This window comes from Perognathus longimembris, chromosome 17 (genome assembly GCF_023159225.1).
Source record: "Perognathus longimembris pacificus isolate PPM17 chromosome 17, ASM2315922v1, whole genome shotgun sequence".
NCBI classification, from domain to species: Eukaryota; Metazoa; Chordata; class Mammalia; order Rodentia; family Heteromyidae; genus Perognathus; species Perognathus longimembris.
Genome location: NC_063177.1, coordinates 15,529,136 through 15,552,025, shown reverse-complemented (window position 1 = coordinate 15,552,025; position 22,890 = coordinate 15,529,136). Strand labels below are relative to the sequence as shown.

General features: G+C 40.0%; 3 protein-coding genes across 3 annotated transcripts; 2 read left to right on the top strand and 1 right to left on the bottom strand.

Moving 5' to 3' along the window:
- The first annotated feature begins 318 nt into the window (after nt 1-318).
- Nucleotides 319-1,254, top strand: LOC125366017 (olfactory receptor 1A1-like). The gene has a single exon (XM_048366399.1). It carries the CDS (start codon nt 319-321, stop codon nt 1,252-1,254), a length of 936 nt encoding a protein of 311 aa, XP_048222356.1.
- A 7,081-nt stretch (nt 1,255-8,335) lies between these two features.
- Nucleotides 8,336-10,320, top strand: LOC125365825 (olfactory receptor 1A1-like). The gene is made up of 3 exons (XM_048366075.1): nt 8,336-9,309; nt 9,465-9,588; nt 10,261-10,320. The coding sequence occupies exons 1-3, from the start codon at nt 8,336-8,338 to the stop codon at nt 10,318-10,320; spliced, it is 1,158 nt and encodes a 385-aa protein (XP_048222032.1).
- A 2,706-nt stretch (nt 10,321-13,026) lies between these two features.
- LOC125365824 (olfactory receptor 1A1) lies at nt 13,027-13,962 on the bottom strand. Its single transcript, XM_048366073.1, has one exon. It carries the CDS (start codon nt 13,960-13,962, stop codon nt 13,027-13,029), a length of 936 nt encoding a protein of 311 aa, XP_048222030.1.
- Between the last annotated feature and the right edge of the window lie 8,928 nt (nt 13,963-22,890).

The window sequence follows — 22,890 nt, the reverse complement described above, 5'->3', positions numbered from 1 at the left end:
TTATGAGTTTGCTGCAAAGAATATGAGCTTTAATTACAACATGATCAAATCACAGATATTTGCATGGTAGTATCCATGGGGAGGATAAACAAAAGAATATACAATTTCCAAGTTGCTCCTGTTAGACATGAATGTCCAGGTGTGAATGATGGTTAATCCCATTAACCAAGGAGGGTCCCCCAAGCAGTGGGTTCCATTGGGATTTCATGAACTCAGTTATTCAGGCACCTGGTCACTTGAGCCACCAGCGGTGAATATGAAAGGTCAGGAAGTAACTACTAATTCTGGGTTCCTTTCCCTTTTCATGCTGAAGGAGCCATGAGAGAAGAAAATCAGTCTGCTACCACAGATTTCATCCTCCTGGGAGTGACAGGACAGCAGGAACAGGAAGACATCTTCTTCATCCTCTTCCTTTTCATTTACCCCATCACACTGGTTGGAAACATGCTCATCATCCTGGCCATTGTCTCTGATATTCATCTCCATAACCCCATGTACTTCTTCCTAGCCAACCTCTCTCTTGTTGACATCTTCTTCTCATCTGCCACCATCCCCAAGATGTTGACCAACCATCTCTTGGGGAGTAAAACCATTTCCTATGTGGGGTGCTTCATGCAGATGGATTTCATGTTATCTTTTGGCAACACTGACAGCTATATCTTGGCTGCAATGGCAATAGATCGAGCTGTGGCTATCAGCCGCCCTCTTCATTACACTACAATTATGAGCCCAAGACTGTGTGTAGTGATGGTTGTTGGGTCCTGGGTGGTTGGAAATGCCAATTCACTTCCTCATGCCCTACTTACAGCAAGGCTTTCTTTCTGTGGCAGCAAGGAAGTGGCCAACTTCTACTGTGACATTTTGCCTTTGCTCAAGCTATCCTGCTCTGTCATCCACTTTAATGTAAAGATAATGTACCTTGGGGTTGGCATTTTCTCTGTGCCATTGTTTTGCATCATTATCTCCTATGTTCGGGTCTTTGCCACTGTCTTGCGGGTTCCATCCACTAAGGGCATACTCAAAGCTTTCTCCACCTGTGGCTCCCACCTCACTGTAGTTTCTTTGTATTATGGGACAATCATGGGCATGTACTCTCAACCTCTGACCAGTTACAGCCTGAAGGATGCAATAATTACTGTGATGTACACGGCTGTGACCCCAATGTTAAATCCATTCATCTACAGTCTGAGAAACCGGGACATGAAAGCGGCTCTGGGGAAACTGTTTGGCAGAAGTTCTTCATCCCTGCTGTGAGATCACAGCCTAGGTGCTCAGGTCCAGGTTGGGACTTGGAAATCCAGGTCCAATGCTACCTTCTACAGGATGCTGACTCTCACCCTACCAGCCTCAAAATGATTGATTTATTTTTATTCATTCAATTATTATCTTAAATGGTTGAACAACGGTGTTGTTATTTAGCAACACAGTAATCCATAAAATAAATTTTCTTCGTCACTCCTTTCAACATTCTGACTCACTCTCATTTCTGAATTCTTGAATGCAATCGCCCTCTCTTCCCTTCATTCATCTCCCATTTCCCTTTGATTCCAGAGCACCCTTTTCTAACTTACTTAACATTATCTTTTCCATTTTTTTTTGTCAATCCTAGGGCTTGAACTCAGTGCCTGTGCACGTTCCTTGAGCTTCTGTTGTTCAAGGATATCACTCTACCACTTGACCCACAGTGTCACTATCGGCATTTTCTGTTTATGTGGTACTGAGGAATCAAACCCAGGGCTTCATGCATGCTAGGCAAGCACTCTACCACTAAGTCATATCCTCAGCCCCCTTCTAGGTTTTTCCATTTCTTTACAGATGGTGCAATATCATGTTTTCTTCTAGTGGATGAGTAAAATTCCATTGAGTGACAAGGATTACAGCTATGAACCACTAGTTCTTGGCTGCCATCCTACTCTTAGAATTTGCAAAATGTGGAAGCTTACTGTCAGCATGTAGGATTAAGTACACACTTGAGACCTCCCAAAGTCTAATCCTAGTTTACAACACACACTAAGGGAGATAAACACTCAGGCATGGGCAGGAAGAAATAGCACAAACCAAAGTAATTGTACTATGATCCTTGCAATTCCACACACAGTGCTCAGTGCTGAGCAACATGGAATAGGAGATCGCATCCCAACCACATGGATGGAATAGGTCAGCACAGAACTTGGACCCTGGAGACACACTCCAGGTAACACAGGCTCCTCTGCAGAGCCACTGTGTTTGCTCAGAGCACAGCAGGATTCATTTCCATGACTCAACAATTAGTTTGTCTTTGACCTGAATGAAATCCTAAGAGAGAAACTCAGGGTTCCAGAGACTTTAAGACCTAACAAATTCCTACTCTTCTCAATACTAAGACACAACTGCTTCCCTAAGATGGAGCCTACACTCTTTGCCATTAGGTTTCCTTCAGGAAAATGGCTTCTGCCCCTCTTGTGATGGTTGAAATCGAGTGACTTTCCTGCCTTCTCCACATTAGCCAGAGAGCACCAAGATGTGGCCTCTCAGCCTGTCTGTCCCCCCAAAATGAATGCTAGCCAGTGCTAGACTTAGCTGTCTGCAGTCTTTCCACATGTGGGAGAGGAGTGAGGACCACAGCAGCAAAAAAGTGAGCAACAACGGAGCTGACTCCCCAGCTAGGGCTGTAGATGTTGGAAACAGTTTTCATGAAGGCAACAGACATCAGTGGTGACACTCAGCAGCTCCTTCCCTTGACCATCACTATGTTCTATGAGGTGAGTAGAATGATTGTGTCTTTGATCAGATGTGGTTTATCTCATAAACTGAATGGATAAAAGTCACATAGAGAGGTGGCAGTAAAACTAGGACACAAAGGTCTCCCTGATCCCAGCATCAGAGTCCTCAAGGTGCAGTGTACAGAAGGCAGAGTGAGAGGCTCCCACCCTGACCTGCTCCTCCTAGGGCTCTTGTCCATGAACACAGAGTGGAGGAGGAAGGTGGTGACTCGGTTCCTCCCATCTTCAGCTCATCTTCATCCTGAAGCAATACTGTGCTCTGTGATGTGAGCGCACGTGCGCACGCCGCGCACACCCACACACACGAGGGGAAGGAAAGTCATGGTCTTAGGCAGAGCTATAAAGGCATTGCACACACTAATATTCCATGGAGTCTGGCAGTGGGTCCTTCACAGAACTATAGCATTTCATTGTCAGGGACTAGCTGTGGATCCAGCAGACGAATATGAATGCCCTGAAAAGATAGGTTTTCCCTGCTTCTGTTGACCTAGGATAACAAGATTAAAGCAGTTGGCTTTATTGATCTCTGAAAAGTTGTGTACAGCATTATTACCTTCATTTCATTGGTGCTCAGATCACACATTCTTTCTAGGAAGTTGTATATTAATGGTCAACCCCAACAGAGTCAGTGACATCCCGTGCATGCAGGACACCCACTATGCCACCTGCATTCACATTCATGCACCTCTGTCTCCTCTCCTTGGGCTATGAGGGTCTCTCTGTCTTTTCCCATGAGTGCTGGATGCCCCAGTGGCTACATGTAATGTCTGGCACTGTGTGTCTCCATCTTGAAGTCCCTCTGCTCAGAATCCTCTCTTTTTGCTTCCCTGGTTCTTTTGTTCCTGCATTGGCCTTATCAACTATTCCCCCTTTTCTGGTGCAGTTTTTCCTTTCATTTTTGCACTCTAGTTTTCATGACCGATCTCGGGTAAGCATTGGGAGATACTGGCAGTCAAAATGTTGCCTTGCTCATTAGTCATATAGTGATTGTGCTCAAACACCTGCATTTACCTCAAAGTGACAAATACCTCTGCTATCAGGGAGTTAGTGCACCTCACTTATGCTATAGTTATAGTCGTCACTTAATATTCCAGTGTGAAATCCTTGACTTGGGTCTAAACTTTCTAGAAAACAAAATCCAAAATTCTTTTCCAGATGTTTTCCTATTCTCCGTCCTGCTTTCTATCCTAAGCCCCTGAAAAATATGAGTAACATAATTTTGCCTTACTTTCCACTCCACTGTCTGAACTTTTGTTCCTGGAAGTTTTCTTTCTTTCTTATTTATTTATTTATTTATTTATTTATTTTATTGTCAAACTGATATACAGAGCAGTTACAATTTCATAGTTAGGCTTTGGATACATTTCTTGTACTGTTTGTTCCCTCCTCCTCACTCCCCCTTTCCCTTTCCTCCCATGAGTTGTTCAGTAGATTTACACTAAACAGTTTTGCAAGTATTGCTCTTGTAATCATTTGTCTTTTTTTCCCTGTGTCTCTCGATTTTGGTATTCCCTTTCAGTTTCCTAGTTCTAATACCTGTATACACGGTTTCCAATGTACTCAGATAAGATACAGAGATAGTGTAGGTACAACCACAGAAAGGGGATACAAGAGGATCATCAACAATAGAAGCTACGGTTTCACATGGCATGTTGAAAGTAATTACAACAGTGATATAACAGTTGTTTCCATAACATGGAGTTCATTTCACTTATCATCTTTTGTGTTCATAAGGGTATAGCTATTGGGCTCTTGTGATCCTCTGCTGTGACTAGCCTAAACCTGTGCTAATTATTCCCTATGAGGGAGATTGGGAAGTTTTCTTTATAATGTGCAAATTGGGTTTTGACTATAGTAGAATAATCACATCTGCATATTAAAAATCTATTTCTTGTGTGGTGCTGGTGACTTACTTCTTTATTCCTAGCTACTCAGGTGGGTGAGACAACCTGGGTAGGTAAGCCAACCTGGGTAGGAAAGTTCAAGAAACTCTTATTTCCAATTAAGCACCCCAAAAGTTGGAAGTGGAGCACTGCTCAAGTCTTAGAACACTAGTCCCTTAAACAAAAAGAAAGAAAAAAACCTCAGTTACAGTGGCCAGGTCTTGAGTGTAAGCATCATGATTGGTACAACAAATTGTGTGTGTGTGAGAGTGTGTGTGTGTGTGTGAGTGTGTGTGTGTATTTCAGTCATCCCTACAAACAATCCTAGGTCAGGAAGAAAGAAAAGTTAGGACACTACAAGGCAGAGGATGATACACTGAATGAACAGAGGTTAGGCACTCTGCCCACTTCATGTAAAAGAGCTAGTGTTGACATGGATATTGAAAAGGGAAAGCATTAAAACTGAAAGAATTAATAGGGAAAATATCTGAGAAAAGAAGTTTGAAGACAAGAGCAGACTGCACATACAGACTTTGTTCCTTGAGACATAGCAGAAAGCGTGTAAGATGTAATGTGTGTGTATATTAAGTGTATTGGAAAGTGTGGAGGAAACATTCTTCTATGGGTTAAGTTTCTCACAGGAGAGAGACATGACATTTGGGTATTGGGAGCAGTGCTTTTGTAGGTGTCCTGGTGAGTGGCATAGAATGGCAAAGTTTTGGTTGATCTTCCATGGATAATGGGGACAAGGACTGAGGAATGTGAAGAGTCCAGTAGAAACTGGGTATTGTGAATTACAGACCCGGGCTGCATGGTCTCTCCACTCTCCCTCAGTTACCCTGGAAGAGAAAATGAACAGGCTGTCCATTACGGAGAAGAGTGCATGGTCATCCCTGTTTTTTGGCTGGGAGTGTGAAAGTGCCATAACTGGACTGTTATCCAAGATGTAACAAAGGGCTTAGCCAGCTAGAGTTGCCAGGAGTAGAAGAAAAGGTTAATGAAAAATGAATAACCTGGAGGAGAAGCACTGAACCATTAAATAATATTATTAGAAGATTAGTCAAAGTTCCCGCAACCAACCTTCTGGATATAATAGTGTAGCAGTTATTCTTAGTTCTAGTTTTAAAAAGTACATTACATTTTTTGTTTCTACCTCAAATCTTATTTTTCTCCCTCTTACTCACCAGATAGCAATGTTCAGTGATTGAGAGGATATTCCCATCCAGTACTTGCACTTTCTTGTATATCAATAAATATGTGTGTGTGTGTGTGTGTGTGTGTGTGTGTGTGTGTGTGTGTGTGTGTGTTTGGGAGAGAGAGAGGGAGAGGGGGAGAGAGAGGGGGAGAGAGAGAGAAGTGAGAGAGAGAGGGAGAGAGAGAAAGAGAGATGGTACTTGAACTCAAAGCCTAGATTCTGTCCCTGATCTTTTTTTGCTCAAAGTCAGCACTCTACCACCTGAGCCATAGCTCCACTCAGAGATTTATAGGTGGGTAATTGGAGATGAGAATGTTATATGCTTTCCTGCCAATAATGGCTTCAAACCATGATCTTCAGCTCTCAGCCTCCTGAGTAGCTAGGATTAGAGTCAGAAACTATCAGCACCCACTTTTTTTTTTAAAGAGCAATTATGTTTTCATGTCTTTTAAAACTTATGTTTATCTGTAGTTCCTATGTGTTTTCATAGTAATGAGACTTTTCAACATTGGCTCTGACTTCAGAGCTCCAGCTCTGAAATATTTCCCTTTTGTGTCATATGAGCTAACATAGTCTCTAGGCCATCTAGATTTATTGAATGTTTTAATATCTGGGATATTATGGTTCTGTATGAAGGAGGAGGACATAGTAAAGATTTAGCCATACTGATTTAGATTCAGTGATAGGAGAGTACATCATAATGAGATATGATAAAGGTAATTTGATTGAAAACCTCTTGTGTTTATTGTGTTAATTCATAGGTGTTACAGAAACAGTGAGAACTGGTGAGTAAATTAATCATAGCCTGAATTATGTTTGAGTAGTGATAATCTTAGAACACTTACCGAATTACCTAACAATATTTCAGAGCACTATAAGTTGGTAATACTGTAATGACTGAAAAATCACTTTTCTCTTATATAACAGTCCAAGTGAGTGGGTTTTTTTTTTGATGTGGGAAGTTCTCCTGTAGCAAGGACAACACAGGGAAGCAGGTTCATCTGTCCATGTTGCTCCATCCTCCCATCAAGGCTCCTGAATATTTGCACACAGTGGGGGAATTACAGAACTAGAATATATAAGTGGATGGACTAGAACACAGTCACATGATCACATTCACTGAAAGAGGGCCTGAGAAATGTAGTCTTTTTGAATGGCCAAGAAAAAGAGAAGAGTGTGGGTCTGGGCAAGCTAGCTAGTCCTTTCTGCTGGATTTAGCATGTCTTAGATAGAGTACAGCATCAGTAAAGAAGGGGGCAACTGGGGTGAAGCAGTTATGAAAACACTGCAACTACATGGCCCAGAATAGAGCACTGAGACAGTGAAAATAGAATACAGAATAATTATTAGGAAAACAAGAAATCAAGAAGATCAAAGGTACAGGCAGGGGTCAAGGAAAGTGATTGTGCTTATATGCCTTCCTCATGTAGGGACTGGAGGAGATAAACCAGGATTCAACTCAAGGAAGAATGAGCGAGAACAAATTGGTTCACAGAATGAGCATTGCTTCCTAATAGTCATATAAAATTAAAAATAAACAATATATACATTTCTTCTCCTCTAAAATCTTGCAATTATGGCCGAATGTGAACAAGCTGGTAGTCAGGATGACTAAACACACAGGGAAAAGAGAGCTGGCATTCACCTCACAGTAGTTACAGCCAAGTGCAATTCAATAACTCATCTAAAGAATAAGAACAGGAAGAGAAGACTGAAGAAGAAACCATTGTGATTATGACTATCTAAGGATTCTCCAAAGGAGAAAGCCTAGTAAAGGTGGTAGAGAAAATCTACTTGGCAAATGGGACAGCTTTGAAGGAAATTCCCTGGGCCTATTTTGGTAGAACCTAAGTGCAATGACCAACAGTGACTGAGAATCTTCCAGTGTCCGTGTAGATACCTATTCTATCCTGGGTTGTGGAAGTCCTGTGTCAGACCAAGGGGAATATTCCTAATTCCCAAATTAAACTTCCTACTAAAGGACCCTTGCACTTCAATAGATTGTCAAAGACTCCATAATGCTCTCTCTCCATTTTCATGTATGTACACAGTAGTGTGGGGCACTAGTGTGGGGGCACTATTGTGGGACACTTGGCTGTTATAAGAGGTCATAAGGTCTCTGAGAGAGGGGCACTCTCTTATATCAGAATGAATGGATGTGAGAGGCATTCACATATTTATGAGTTTTCTGCAAAGAATATGAGCCTTAATTACAACATGATCAAATCACAGGTATTTGCACGGTAGTATCCATGGGGAGGATAAACAAAAGAATATACAATTTCCAAGTTGCTCCTGTTAGACATGAATGTCCAGGTGTGAATGATGGTTAATCCCATTAACCAAGGTGGGTCCTCCAAGCAGTGGGTTCCATTGGGATTTCATGAACTCAATTAATCAGGCACCTGATCATTTGAGCTACCAGTGGTGGATATGAAAGGACAGGAAGTAACTACTAATTCTGGGTTCCTTTCCCCTTTCATGCTGAAGGAGCCATGAGAGAAGTAAACCAGTCTGCTACCACAGATTTCATCCTCCTGGGAGTGACAGGACAGCAGGAACAGGAAGACATTTTCTTCATCCTCTTCCTCTTCATTTACCCCATCACACTGGTTGGAAACATGCTCATCATCCTGGCCATTGTCTCTGACGTTCATCTCCACAACCCCATGTACTTCTTCCTAGCCAACCTCTCTCTTGTTGACATTTTCTTCTCATCTGCCACCATCCCCAAGATGTTGACCAACCATCTCTTGGGGAATAAAGCCATTTCCTATGTGGGGTGCTTCATGCAGATGGATTTCATGTTATCTTTTGGCAACACTGACAGCTATATCTTGGCTGCAATGGCTATCAGCCGCCCTCTTCATTACACCACAATTATGAGACCCAGTTCTTGTGTCCTGATGGTTGTTGGGTCTTGGGCTGTTGCAATCAATTCATTTCCTCACACCCTACTCACAGCTAGTTTATCATTCTGTGGCAACAAGAAAGTGGCCAAATTCTACTGTGACATTGCCCCTTTGCTCAAGTTATCTTGCTCTGACATCCACTTTAATGTGAAGATGATGTACCTTGGGGTTGGCATTTTCTCTGTGCCATTGCTGTGCATCATTATCTCCTATGCCCGGGTCTTTGCCACTGTCTTGCGGGTTCCATCCACTAAGGGCATACTCAAAGCCTTCTCCACCTGTGGCTCCCACCTCACTGTGGTTTCTTTGTATTATGGGATAGTCATGGGCATGTATTTCCGACCTCTGACCAGTTACAGCTTGAAGGATGCAATAATTACTGTGATGTACATGGCTGTGACCCCAATGTTAAATCCTTTTATCTACAGTCTGAGAAACCAGGACATGAAGGCTGCCCTGGGGAAACTCTTGAACAGAAGTTCTTATCTCTGTTGTGAGGTCACACCCTGGATGCTAGAAGCACTTACAGATTCATGTCCAATGTTACCTTCTTTCAGGTGTTGCCTTTATCTTTCCAGTCTGAAATTCATTGTGTTCAGAAATAGTATAATATTCAGATCAGCCAGTTTGTTTAAATTATCCCTTCCAACTCATTTTTGCTCTTTTGTGATAGTGACAGCATTGAATTCATGTTTATGTTTCTGTCCTTCAGAATAAAGATGGAAAGTAAGGGTTATGTCTCCTTCACCCTCATACTGGAAATGATTTTATTTGTCCTGCCAATGTCTTCACGTGTGCCTGCAGTTGCTCGTGCTTTCAGGTCTATAACATTTCAGGTCAAGTTTTATTTGACTCTTCTGTAATCTTCAGTGGGCTGGAGCTGTTTTTATACATGGTTGTACATTCACACTGTCACACCTGTGAAGTGAATCTTAAAAATATTAATGGAAGATAAATAAATGAAAGAAAATATTAGTCTCAGAAATGTAATCTGATGATTAGGGATAATTATATACAATTTACCCATGCTTCAAAACACTGAATTTAAAAAAAACCTGCATTTTTGTGCTTATTTTAGTTGATTAAACTCTCCTCCCTCCCTCCCTCCCTCCTTCTCCCTCTTCCCCTCTCCTCCTCTCTTTCTTTCTCTCTCTCTCTCTCTCTCTCTCTCTCTCTCTCTCTCAGTATTACATGTATTTAAAATCATGTGCTTGGGCTGGTGGATCGATTGCTCTTGTACTGGAGCTACATCATCAGCCCTTTGTGATATTAAAACAATTTTTAAAAATAGTATCTTGCATTTATGCCTGACCATGGCCTGGGCCTTGATCCTATTTATTCTTCCCCCATAGGTGGGATGTCATGCATATGTCATCATGCCAAGACTCTTGTTGAAATGAAGCCTTGTGAAGGTTTTTCGGCCTCAAAGTAAACCACTACCACTCCTCAGTGACTAAGATTCTGGGTGTGAGCTATGCGATGCATGGGTTGCTGTATTTATTTTTCAGATGTTTCAGGCTTTTATCTGGGATGACCACGGACAGTGTTCTTCCTATGAACGCCTCTAATGTAGCTAGGATTCCAGGTGTGTCCTATCATGCCTGTCTTGTCTGTTTAGTTCCCCTTGTAACTTTTTTATGGATTGGGCTCTGGTGTCAATCTTCCTGATCTACATCTCCCAATTGGCTGTGATTACCAACAATTACTACCCATGCCCGGTGAAAATATTTTGCTTCTAAAGATGTGAAGACTTCCCATATTCTTACTAAAATGACAGTAACCAAGGTTCGCTACATTGTAAGGTGATAAAGATTTTAATAAATCCAATTATTTAATTATCATCTGAAACAAAGCAACACGTTCAAACAGCGATCCATGAAGGAAATAAAAGAGCACTTGAAATACTGTGGCCCTGTTTCTGCAGCATGATTCTGTGAGAAAGAGGCTGTGATTACATGGCTCCTGACTTCGACTACAGCAGGTCATTAAATTCCCACCGAGAAACCTGACTGTCTATGACTTCATTCCACTTAGAAAATTATTGAAAAATTTCAAAGTATTCATAACATTGACAATTGTCAACAACCTTATATTTGCAATCAGGTTAACATTTAAAGATTGAGTATATATTTTGACAGTGTACAAATTGTTCTAATTTTTTTCTTTTTACCAGGAAAATGTATTATTTAAATCTTCTGTAGTTAATTCTCATGATCAGGAATTTGTCCATGGATGTTGGAGGATGAATGGGCTTACATTTAAAAAATATATAATTTCATTATTATTATTAAAGTGTTATACAGAGGGATTGCCACTTTGTAAGTCAGGTAATGAGCACATTTCTTCTTCCGGACAATGTCACTCTTCCTTCATTTAACTCAGTTTCCCCCTCCCATCCCTGCCCACAAGTTACATGGTTTATTTTCCACACACTGTGTACTGAATACCATGATTGCACTTATTCACCCTTCCTCCCTACTTCCCTTTCTGTGCCCCTCCTTTTGCCCTCCTAAAAAGTGGGTTCACGTTTTACTAACTTCAGGGATCATAAATCACCTAGAGTAGGAAACATCACAATGATCTTCATTTAAAGACGGTTTGATTACAAATGAATACAAACTGAGTGAGGGACTCATCAAATGATGGGGAGAATAAAGACATTTTATCTAGGTAATTTTTCAAGATGGGGGTCCATGAAAGTCTACACAATTTTATTTGTTTGTCTCTCCTATTAGAGAGTATTTTAAATGAATAATGGCCAGTTTTCATTTTTGAGCTCAATTTGTATGCACGTTTTACATTTCTAAAGTAAAACTTAATTGCATGTGTGTGTAAATGTCCTGTCAGTTTTTGTTCTTGTTTGCCAGTCCTAAAGCTTGAACTCAGGGCCCGGGTGCTGTCCCCAAGCCTCTTTGTGCTCAAGGCTTTTGTTTTGGGAGGGGGGGTGGTTATTGAACATAAGAGCCTCACAGGAACTTTTCTGCCTGAGCTGGCTTAGAACCACAATCCTCAGATCTCAGCCTCCAGAGTAGCTAGGATTTTAAGTGTGAGCCACTGGCATCTGGCCTGTCAGTTTTATTATATAAAATTTTCTACTTTGAAAAAAATGGTTATCGTACCTTAATCAGGTCCAACCATGTACAGGCATTTAGGAATGACCTCTGGCTCAAGCCAAAGGAAAGAAAAGGCAGTTGAAAACTCAAAGCTGCAATGAGGTCTTAAAATTTGGTTATTTATGGAAAAAGCACAATGACTACTCAGATTGTATGTGATTATTTTCTACTATATTTTACAGTCTAATACTTTCATTCATTTATTCATCTCCCTCAACATTTTTTTTTTTTTTTTTTTTTTTTGGCCAGGGTCTTGGACTCAGGGCCTGAGCACTGTCCCTGGCTTCTTTTTGCTCAAGGCTAGCACTCTGCCACTTGAGCAACAGCACCACTTCTGGCCGTTTTCTGTATATGTGGTGCTGGGGAACTGAACCCAGGGCCTCATGTATACGAGGCAGGCATTCTTGCCACTAGGCCATATCCCCAGCCCCCCTCTCTCAACATTTTTAAAGGGTGTGTTTTACATGATGAATGTTGTGAGTGTAGTCATGTGTTTAGCCATTTCTTTCCCTCTGAAGCTTATCAGCCCAGTAGGGAACATTATCCATCATTTCAAATAAAAATTGACATATAGATGTATGTGGCTGCATTTTTCTAAAATAGCAGCTATGTGGGAGATAGAGATAAAATGTGTATGGCTAAAGGCCAGTTGAGCTAGATATTAGCAAGATCCTGTCACAGAGAAGAATCAGGTCACAATGGTTCTTAGTTGTGACACACGATATATGGGAGAAGGCAAGAGGATTGTGGTCCAAGACATATCCCAGGGGAAAAGAGCAAGACCCTATTGAAAACTCAAATAAAATGGGCCGGGGTCTTGGTTCAAGTAACAAACACTTCCTTTTCAAGTGTGAGGCACTGAGTTAAAAAAATTGACATGCACACTAATTTTTCCTATTGGAAGTATGGCCACAACCTGTCACAAGTGGGGCAGACATTGTCCTCCCTCATACACACATGTGGAACCTGAGCCTCTGACTTTCCTATCTTCACAAGTTGTGAACATAGGTAGGACATGAACCTAACACCTTGCAATCTTGCTGACAGAGCAGAAGTGTGTCTGAAGGGATAATTCCAATAAGTTGTTGTATCAGACCAACAGATTTCCTAAAAAAGAAATTTTACGCAGCAGAGATGAGAGGCAGTTTCTTGTAGTAGATCTCACTGTGGGGATGAAGAACTTCTGTTGAAGAGTTTCCCCAGAGCTGCCTTCATGTCCCGGTTTCTCAGACTGTAGATGAAAGGATTTAACATTGGGGTCACAGCCATGTACATCACAGTAATTATTGCATCCTTCAAGCTGTAACTGGTCAGAGGTCGGAAATACATGCCCATGACTGTCCCATAATACAAAGAAACCACAGTGAGGTGGGAGCCACAGGTGGAGAAGGCTTTGAGTATGCCCTTAGTGGATGGAACCCGCAAGACAGTGGCAAAGACCCGGACATAGGAGATAATGATGCACAGCAATGGCACAGAGAAAATGCCAACCCCAAGGTACATCATCTTCACATTAAAGTGGATGTCAGAGCAGGACAGCTTGAGCAAAGGGGTAATGTCACAGTAGAAGTTGGCCACTTCCTTGTTGCCACAGAATGATAAACCAGATGTGAGTAGAGTGTGGGGAAGAGCATTTGCATTTCCAACTATCCAAGACCCAACAACCATCAGGACACAAGAATGGGGTCTCATAATCATTGTGTAATGAAGAGGGCGGCTTATAGCCACAGCTCGATCTATTGCCATTGCAGCTAGGATATAGCTGTCTGTGTTACCCAAGGCGATCATAAAATACATCTGTGTCAAGCATCCCCCAAAAGAAATTTCTTTACTCCCCAAGAAATGGTTGGCCAGCGTCTTGGGGATGGTGACAGATGAGAAGAAGATGTCAACAAGAGAGAGGTTGGCTAGGAAAAAGTACATGGGGTTATGGAGATGAACATCAGAGACAATGGCCAGGATGATGAGCATGTTTCCAACCAGTGTGATGGGGTAAATGAAGAGGAAGAGGATGAAGAAGATGTCTTCCTGTTCCTGCTGTCCTGTCACTCCCAGGAGGATGAAATCTGTGGTAGCAGACTGGTTTTCTTCTCTCATGGCTTCTTCAGCATGAAAGGGGAAAGGAAGCTAGAATTATTAGTTCAGTTACTAAGTATTATAACCTTCCATGTCCACTATGGTTGGCTCAGGTTATCAGCATCTGCATTTTTAACCTAGTTCATAAAATTCATTGGTATGCCATCATTTGGAGGGAATTTCTCATTCACACATGAAGGGTCACATCTAAGAGTAGGAGGTCATGCCAGTGAATGATGTTCAACCTCCCCAATCACCAACACCATTAAACAACTCAGATCAATCCTTTGTAAGAAAGCTCATGCTCCATTTGCTGACACCTTTTCTGAGCCTTGTGGAGAAATCACAACCATGTCATTAATATAGTTTCACCCATTCATTCTACATAGAAGTCATTCTCTGCCTTCAAGGATCTTACAATTTCCTAGGTGATCATTCCTCACACACTATTTTTAGTGTGCATGTAAAGAAAAAGACATCATTTTGGGGTCATTGACAAAGTCTTTGAGTACAGAACATCTTGGTTGAAAGATCAATTTAGAAATTTGAATTGTTTCATTGACCCAACATGGAGTGATCCCAGAAAGTAGCACACGACAGTGAAGCTAGGTGTTTCCAACAGCACTGGGATAGTGTAATTTATTTATAAGAACATTGGATTTAGGGACTACTATAATCATCCTGCTGAATTTTCTCCTTAGTCTCCTTTTTGTGAAATATTAATATTACTGATAGGCTTTATCCTTTTGACAAAATCTCAGATACACATAACCATAGGTCTTTCTCTCAGTCTTCTCTTCCTGTTCTTAGTGAATTCTTTAGGGGACTTGTATAACTTCACAGTTGCTACACTTGCTCATGGAAGGTCTGTTTCTGGAGGCTTGATCTCTTTTCCCCATAACTTCATATCTAGGCATCCTGCCAACATGGCCTGGCAAATTCCACACACTGCACATCCAGCTCCAGACTGTAAGATTTGCGGAGAGAGAAGTGATAGATGGTTTCTTTTCAACTCCTGAATAATGATTACTGTAGTGGCTCATTTCATGAGCCAATCAGTTTGTGCTCAATATTTCTTGAGTGGAATTCTCGTTGATTTCCCATCTGTGGAATGCTTGCAAGCATAATCACTTAATTTGTGTCTTGCTGGCACATTAATTCTTGTTGCTTCTTCCTTTAGAACAATAAGTTTCTGTTTACTATCATACTGCTCACATTTAACTCACATACCTTCAATGACGAACAGTTATAATGTTTGCGTAAGTGGGTCACCAGAATTCTCAGTTCCTGGATCCATGCTGTGCTTTAAAATGTACTAAATATGGCAGACACGACTAGCTGTTTGCTGAACTCCATGTTTTCTTCTATTTCTCGGACACTCAATTAGAGCACACTTCCTAGATGTCCTTTCAGGGAGCTGTGGTCACATGACTGAGTTCTAGCCCATCCTCTTACACATTCCTGTTCTGGGCTTTTTTCACTATGCTCAAATATTCAGGAAGCTGAATGGGTTGATTGAGTGACATGGTGGATGGGTCTGAATCCCTAGTTTTTTGCATCTAAGAGAGCTGCCCTGTTACACAGGAGAGAAAAATGTAACTTAATGTTTAAGTCATTTTATGCTCTGTCATCAATTTGTTACAGCGGTCTGAGGTAGAATTTGTAATTCACTAATTTCTCCAAAGTACTTTCTACTTAAAAGTTAAGTAATTCTGTGATTATTTCAATCACCAGCTTTTCATTGTTTCCCAAATACCTATGTGAATTATATGCTAGGTGTTGGGGACATAGATATAATTTTTTAACACCTCTAATAATGAGTATCCCTGTCTCTAGCCTAAAGCAGTTTGGTCTATTCTCTTAAGGTGTCCCTCTTTATTCAGCACCATAATAGCTTAGGTTTTAAGGTGGTTAGTAACCTGGTTTGGCAGGCAGGGCTAGTTCCTATAATGGAGAAGAGAAAGATTTCAGAGATCAGCTTGGCTACATGCCAGACTAAATCTAATGTTGATGAGTTTGATTCCTATTAGGAACATAAAAGTTATAGGTGAATATGATAGTAAAAAAATCCCACTCAACACACATAATGAACCTTAAAAGAGATATAGACTAATTTGGTATAAAACACAAGGAAAAGCTCGGAGCAAGAATTGTAAGCCACAGTAGATGCTATATAACCCCATGGGATTTGCAATCAAATTTACAGTTAGGGATTTGTTAGGTGTTGAGAATTGGAACAGGGAGGCCAAAGATCTACACAAGGCTCAGAGATTAATGGTGTGTATACAACACTAGAATAATCCTCCTATGTGAACAGAGTACTATGAAGAATTTTGCTATGTAGTAATTAGAAAGGAAAGGAAAGAGAGTACAGATACCCAAGGGGCTCTACATAAGTGAAGAGATTTCAGTATGGTTGTTTGGTAAAATCAATACATAAAAAGTCAATACTAGCCAGGAACCAGTGGCTCACACCTGTAATCCTGGCTACTCAGGAGGCTGAAATCAAAGCCAGTCCAGGCAGCAAAGTCTTATCTCCAATTAAACATCTAAAAACAGGAAGTAGAGCTGTGGCTTAAAGTGGTAGAGCGTTAGCCTTGAGCAAAAAAGCTAAGGGAGATTTCCCAGGCCCTGAGTTCACCCCACAAATGGCAACAAAAAAAAGTCAGGGGGCTGGGGATATGGCCTAGTGGCAAGAGTGCCTGCCTCATATACATGAGGCCCTGGGTTCGATTCCCCAGCACCACATATACAGAAAATGGCCAGAAGTGGCACTGTGGCTCATGTGGCACAGTGCTAGCCTTGAGCAAAAGGAAGCCAGGGACAGTGCTCAGGCCCTGAGTCCAAGCCCCAGGACTGGCCAAAAAAAAAAAAAAAAAAAAAAAAGTCAGTACTATTCTTGTACTTAGGTAAAATGAAATTAGAAAAAATTACAAAAAGGACTCTTATTCAAAATAGCAATTGAAAAATTTGAGAACTCTAGAAATAATTCTATCAAAACAAGCCCAAAATTGGGTTGAAATTATATACACCTTGATGGACAAAAGAGAAAATGAGGAGACAAATAATATGAATGGAAAGCTTTAATATAAAAACAACTTTTCTCTTCCAATAAATCTCTGCATTTAATGAAACACTAATCCAAACACCACAGTTTTGTTTTTTTTTTTAGAATTTAGTAAACTGATTTAAAAAATCTTGTGGGTCACTAAGAAGTCAAGAGGAACAAAGATATCTGTTGCTCCAACAGATATAAAAATATTATAGATATGAACTGTTGACTGAGTTTGGGTAGGGAGAAGAACAAATAAGTCTATAAAACAGATCAGGTGAAGCATTTATTAGAAGGTAGTATATGATGGGGGCTGGTTTAGAAATGGCTAGGTAAAAGGATGGACTGACTATAGCAAATAATCATGGAAAGAGATGGAGACCTGTATATAAAAATAATACTGAAAATCAAATTAAAATATAATATGTATGGAATATTATGGTAAGATCACTTTGTACAATTAGTATTCACAAAAATGAACGTTAGGAATGTAAAAGGGCTCTGTGAGGGAGTAGATCTCAACAGGAGAAGGGAAGGTGAACAAAGGGGTTGGAGGAAGGTAAATATGGTCAAAGTATTTTATGTACATATATGAAAAGAGAACAATGAAACCTGTTGATACTTACAGGACAGTTACAGAGGGGGTGTATCTAGCCAGGGAACATCGTATATATGGAGATATCACAAAAAAAAATGTTGCTCAAGTAATATATGCCAATGAAAGTGCTAAAAGGAGTATTGGCAAATCAATATGAAGAAAAAGTCCCTCTAGCAAAGAAAGAAGAAATTATAAAAAGAAAGGAGAAATTTGTTAAGGACATAAAAATGTACATATGAAAATATGTTGAACCTTACTAATGACCAAGGGAACATCAATAAAAAAATATAGAAAATAATTCCCAAAGAATTAATTGTAGCATGTAAATCTTAAAAAAAAAAAAGACTATGTGTATGTGGTATCAGGTGGAAATTGACTTAAATCAAGGCACAAAGCACATGACTGAAGAAAAATATGCTAAAATTTAACTACTGTAAAACATTTTATGAAAAGGATATAAGAAGGGATTAGTTATCAGCATTCATAAGAATTATTAAAATAAATGGACATTAAAAACAAAGGAGCCAAAACACAGAAGGAAGGGCAAAAAAAACTTGTTACTTTTACCTGGGTGCCTTTGGCTTATGCTGTAATCCTAGCTACTAAGGAGGCTGTAAATCCAGCCCAGGCAGGAAAGTCTGTGAGACTCTTATCTTCAATAAATTACTCCCTAAAAAAGCCAGAAATGAAGCTGTGGCTCAAGTAGTAGTGATAACCTTGAGCTAAATAAGCTCAGGGACAGTGCCCAGGCCTTGAGCTCAAGCAACAGGACTGGCATACGCACGCACACACACACACACACACACTTTTTTTTTTGAGTGAACAACTTTCCCATCACAATTTGTGAACAGGTAACCCATCACTACTCTGTCCATACTCTGTAGCCCTCTCCTAAGGCCGTGTGTGTTAGTGAATGTCCATGCCTACAACACACTCAGAGTTTACCTCAGGGGACCGATACATCTGAGGACTGAGGTGAACTAGTCCCAGCTGCCTTCCCTGCCTGTGTTGTGGACAAGAACCCCAGGAGGAGTGTGCACAAGGTGGTAGTATCTCACCCTTCCTCCTATTCATTGTGTCTTGACGACTTAGGATCTGGAATCAAGTAGACATCTGTATCCTAGCTTTACTGCCATCTCTCTGTATGACTATCAGTTCATTTCACTGGAGAAACAACATCTGCTAACACGACAAAGCAATTCTACTCACCTCATGAAGCTTCCAGTGGTCAAGGGAGGGAATGGCAGGGTCATAAAACTGTTTCCAACATCTACAGCCCCACTTGAGGAGTCAGTTCACATGGTGTCAAAAATCTTCCTGGATTCTGTGACTTTCAATCTTTGTCCACATGTGAGATGGCAGGCAGTGGTCTAGCACCTGCTAGCATTCTTTCTGGGGACCAGACAGGCCAGGAGGAAGCATCCTGGAGCTCTGTGACTGTGGTGGAGAAGGCAGGAATGGCGTGATTTGGAAACAGGAGGCCTCAAGCTCTGAGGCAGGAAGGAGGGAGTTTTCCTGGAAGGAACCTGAGGGGGAAAAGTCTAGTTCCTCCTTAAGGAAGCTGGATGAGTCTTAGTAGAGACAGCTGGGAATTAGTCAACAAGTTATAAGGCCCTCTGAAATATGAGTTTCCTTAGTCCTCATCCAAGGTCAGAGTCAGAGTAATTACTGAGATTTATGGCAACTCCTCTGGATTTGCCCTGAGGGACACAGTGGCTCTCAAGTGTAACCTGAGGTTTTTCTGGAGAGTGTGTCTCCAGGGTCCAAGCACTGGGCTGACCTGTCCCAACCTCCTTGTTTGGATGTGGTCTCCTCTCCCTTGCTTCTCAGCAATACTCTGTAGCACCAATGAGTTTTAAAGATGATGTTACAATTGAACTGATGCCTCTCTTAAGCCCATGCTTAAGCCTTCCTGCTGCTCAGTGTGGCAGTGGGAAAGGACTGCATTTCATCTTTCCTCTAGGCATTGATTTTAGGAGTGTCCTGTGGGAGCTATGCTTTTTTTAATCCATCATGCTGATAGCAGATCTATAAACTTTACAAATTCTTAGGCATAGAAAGGGTCTAGATGCTATTTACCTTATTTTATACAGGTGACCATTATAGTACCTTGGAATAATGGTCACACCTTATGATAACTTAGTGATTCCTGTGGTAAAATGATTGTTTTTGCAGAAAGCAATGGAGAGGATTGAATTGTGAACTGTGCTCAGCACTTATGTCTGCCAACTATTGGCCCAGGATCAGGATTTCATTTATTTATACACCATTAAAATAGAAAAGTAATGATAATGATGATATCACTCTCATAATGTTATAAAGATTAGATGATAGTATTTAAAATTTTCTTAAAATAGTGTTGGACATACAGCTGGTATTTAGTGAATGTAAACTGTTATTTACTAATTATATTAGTATCCTTACTACTGTATCCCTTCCTATTATACCACTGGTCATATAATGATTTTTCACATCTATCAGCCTGCACATGATAGATATAGTTGTTGACTGGCATTTTACTGTAGCTACATCTCATATTATATTATGCTGCCTGTTATTGTCTTGTTTCTATGTGTTCACTACATAGAACTCAATGACAGCCTGTGATACTTTCCATAATCAATTAAAACTTTTTATGTTTTAAAATGACGTATAAAAAGAAAATGCTTTAAATATTAACATTTCATATTTTAGTAAATTGTCTAACAAAAATCAAAATCCCAACTGTTTGCTGCTTGCAAGAAACTCATTTCATTTCTAAGGACACATGTGGACTGGAAGCAATGAGACGAAATAAGATATTCCATGTGAATGGGAGCCAAAAGAAGGCAGAAGTAGACACATTAATATCAGACAAAAGGTATTTTAAATAAGAAGTCACTTACAGAGACAAGACAGATCATCATATGATGATAAAGGGATCAAGTCAACCAGAGGAAATGTCATTTTAAAATATGCATGCAACTAATATCAGAGCACTCAATTAGACAAATAAAATATTAAAAGACCTAAGGAGAAAGGCAATTCTAAGACCAATAATTGTATATTTTAATGTGACACTTCCAGCAATAGACCATTCAGAGACCAAAAACAAAAACAAAAACAAAAAAAACCCAAGAAATTATTGGAGTAAAATTGTACCCTAAATGAAATGGACCTCAAAGTTTTCTGATTCTAGAAATTTGGCCCCTGAATTAATGTCAGTTAAATAATGACAGCAGGGATTTTTGGAGAAAAGAAAGTAAAGTTTTAGTGATTTTTTCCCCCAGGTGAAGTAAGAACAGGATGAGCTGCTCTTTTAAAAGCCCCATTCCTACAGATAGGGGGAAAGGATGAGCTTTAAAGGAAAGCCCCATAGCCCTGGTTCTGGACATAGATGCTGTGCATGGCTGTGAGCTGGGTGGTTGCCCTGGGGCTGCTTATTTCCTGATGTGCCGCAGGTGGATATGACATCTGCATGGTAAGACAAGGAGAGAAGCATGATGGTCTTGCCTAGACCAGTAAAGATGCGTTTGACTTTCTTCATATGGGGTCGTGGGAGTAAGAGACAGGACAATAGGGAACTTGTACAACTAAAGGCAGGATTGTTAGTAGAGAGTCAGTTATTGGCCTGAAATGACACTTGTGAGCATATTTAGGTCTCTGTTCCTATCCCCCACCTCGCTGTTCCTCAACTCACCCCCTAATTAGACTGCCATTGAGATAAATTTTTGGTTCATTTGTATTTATTGATCTAGATTATGAATGTGAGAGACAACCTGTGATATTTGTTTCCCTGAATCTGGCCTATTTTGCTAATAGGATGATGTCAAGTTCCATACATTTTTAATGCAAACAACATATTTTCCTTTTTCTTAAGGCTAATAGTCCATTATGTGTATTAGTGACATTTTCTGTACCCATTCATCTATCAGTGAACATCTAGGTTGATTCTATAACTTACCTGTTGTGACAATCAAAAAATAATAAGGAGGAGTTACAAGTGATCACTATTGATCGCTGAGGTATTATGAGTGATATGGCAGGGTCATACAGTAGTTCTATTTTTAGTTTTCCTGGAGAACTGATATACTTACTTGCATAGTGACTATACTACTTTATTGATTTCTAAATCCTATGTTATTAGGATAGAAATTTTCTAAGTATTCTCTAACCATCGTTTGAGATTCATTGGTATTAGTTTTTGATATCCTTTTTCCACTTCTTATTTAGCATTGTAATGTTCTTCCTCTTTCTGTTGGTTAGTATGGCTAAGGATTTGATGATGGTTCATATTTTCAAAGAACAAAATTTTGGTTTCATTCATTCTTTATATTTTTCATTTTATTTTGTTATTTCTTGCCCTGATCATTAGTGTTCCCCCCTTGCTGGTCTTGTCTATTTGGAATCCTAAAAGTTTCTTGCATCTGGTGGCCATCTCCTTTTCAAGATTTGGAGAGTTTTCTGCTATTATTTTATTGATTATATTTTAAAATGCTTTTAGTTTATATCTCCTTCCATTTTTCTATGCCTGAATTCATAGGTTTTGCTAACACTGTTTCAAAAGTCTTGCATTTTCTTCTATTTAGTTTTCTTTTCATTTTTATCTGAATATTTTACTACATTTGCCTATCTTTAAGCCATGATATTCTTTCTAAAAATTGATCTGGACTGGTGGAGAGGTTTTCAACTGATTATTATTTCTTAACTTGGCTTCTTGAGTTTTCCATTTTCAGTTTCAAATAATATTTTTTTCAAAATTTTTGAATCTTTAATGAACTCCTCTTTCATATCCTACATTGTGCTTTTAATTTCATTTAGCTCTTCATTAAGTTTTCTTGGAATTCATTTAGGCATTTGTTTGTGTCCTCTTTCATCTATCTTTTCTATATGATTTCTTGAATTCTTTATCTCAAATTTCATCCACTTCACTGTCATTAGTGTTTGCTTCTGTGGAATTGTTGAGCATTAGAGAAGTCATGTTGCCTTGTTCTTTCACATGTCTTGTGATACTTTACTGGGATTTACACATACAAGGCCATATCTTTGGTAGAATTTTTACTTGTCTGTAGTATTTCAATAGAAATATTCTTAATGTTCAGTCAGGACCTTCAGTGGCAGGCCTGCATTAACATTTGTTACTATTGGACTGGGGATATGGCTCAGTCACTAAGCATTCATCCATATACTTAGATCTATTCAGGTGGTGGAAAACTGGCAGGAGTCTCCTGTAGAACAATTGATAGGCTACCTTCATGAGAGAAGTGTGCTGGGAGCTGATGCAGGGAGCTTTACAGCCCATTGGCTGGAAAGAATATCC

Excerpts from the sequence above, each read along its gene's own strand:
- LOC125365825 (XM_048366075.1), top strand. The coding sequence starts at position 8,336 with ATGAGAGAAGTAAACCAGTCTGCTACCACAGATTTCATCCTCCTGGGA. Across the intron at positions 9,310-9,464 it reads CCAATGTTACCTTCTTTCAG|AATAAAGATGGAAAGTAAGG; the intron begins GTGTTGCCTTTA and ends TCTGTCCTTCAG. Across the intron at positions 9,589-10,260 it reads TCAGGTCTATAACATTTCAG|ATGTTTCAGGCTTTTATCTG; the intron begins GTCAAGTTTTAT and ends TTTATTTTTCAG.
- LOC125365824 (XM_048366073.1), bottom strand. The coding sequence starts at position 13,962 with ATGAGAGAAGAAAACCAGTCTGCTACCACAGATTTCATCCTCCTGGGA.
- LOC125366017 (XM_048366399.1), top strand. The coding sequence starts at position 319 with ATGAGAGAAGAAAATCAGTCTGCTACCACAGATTTCATCCTCCTGGGA.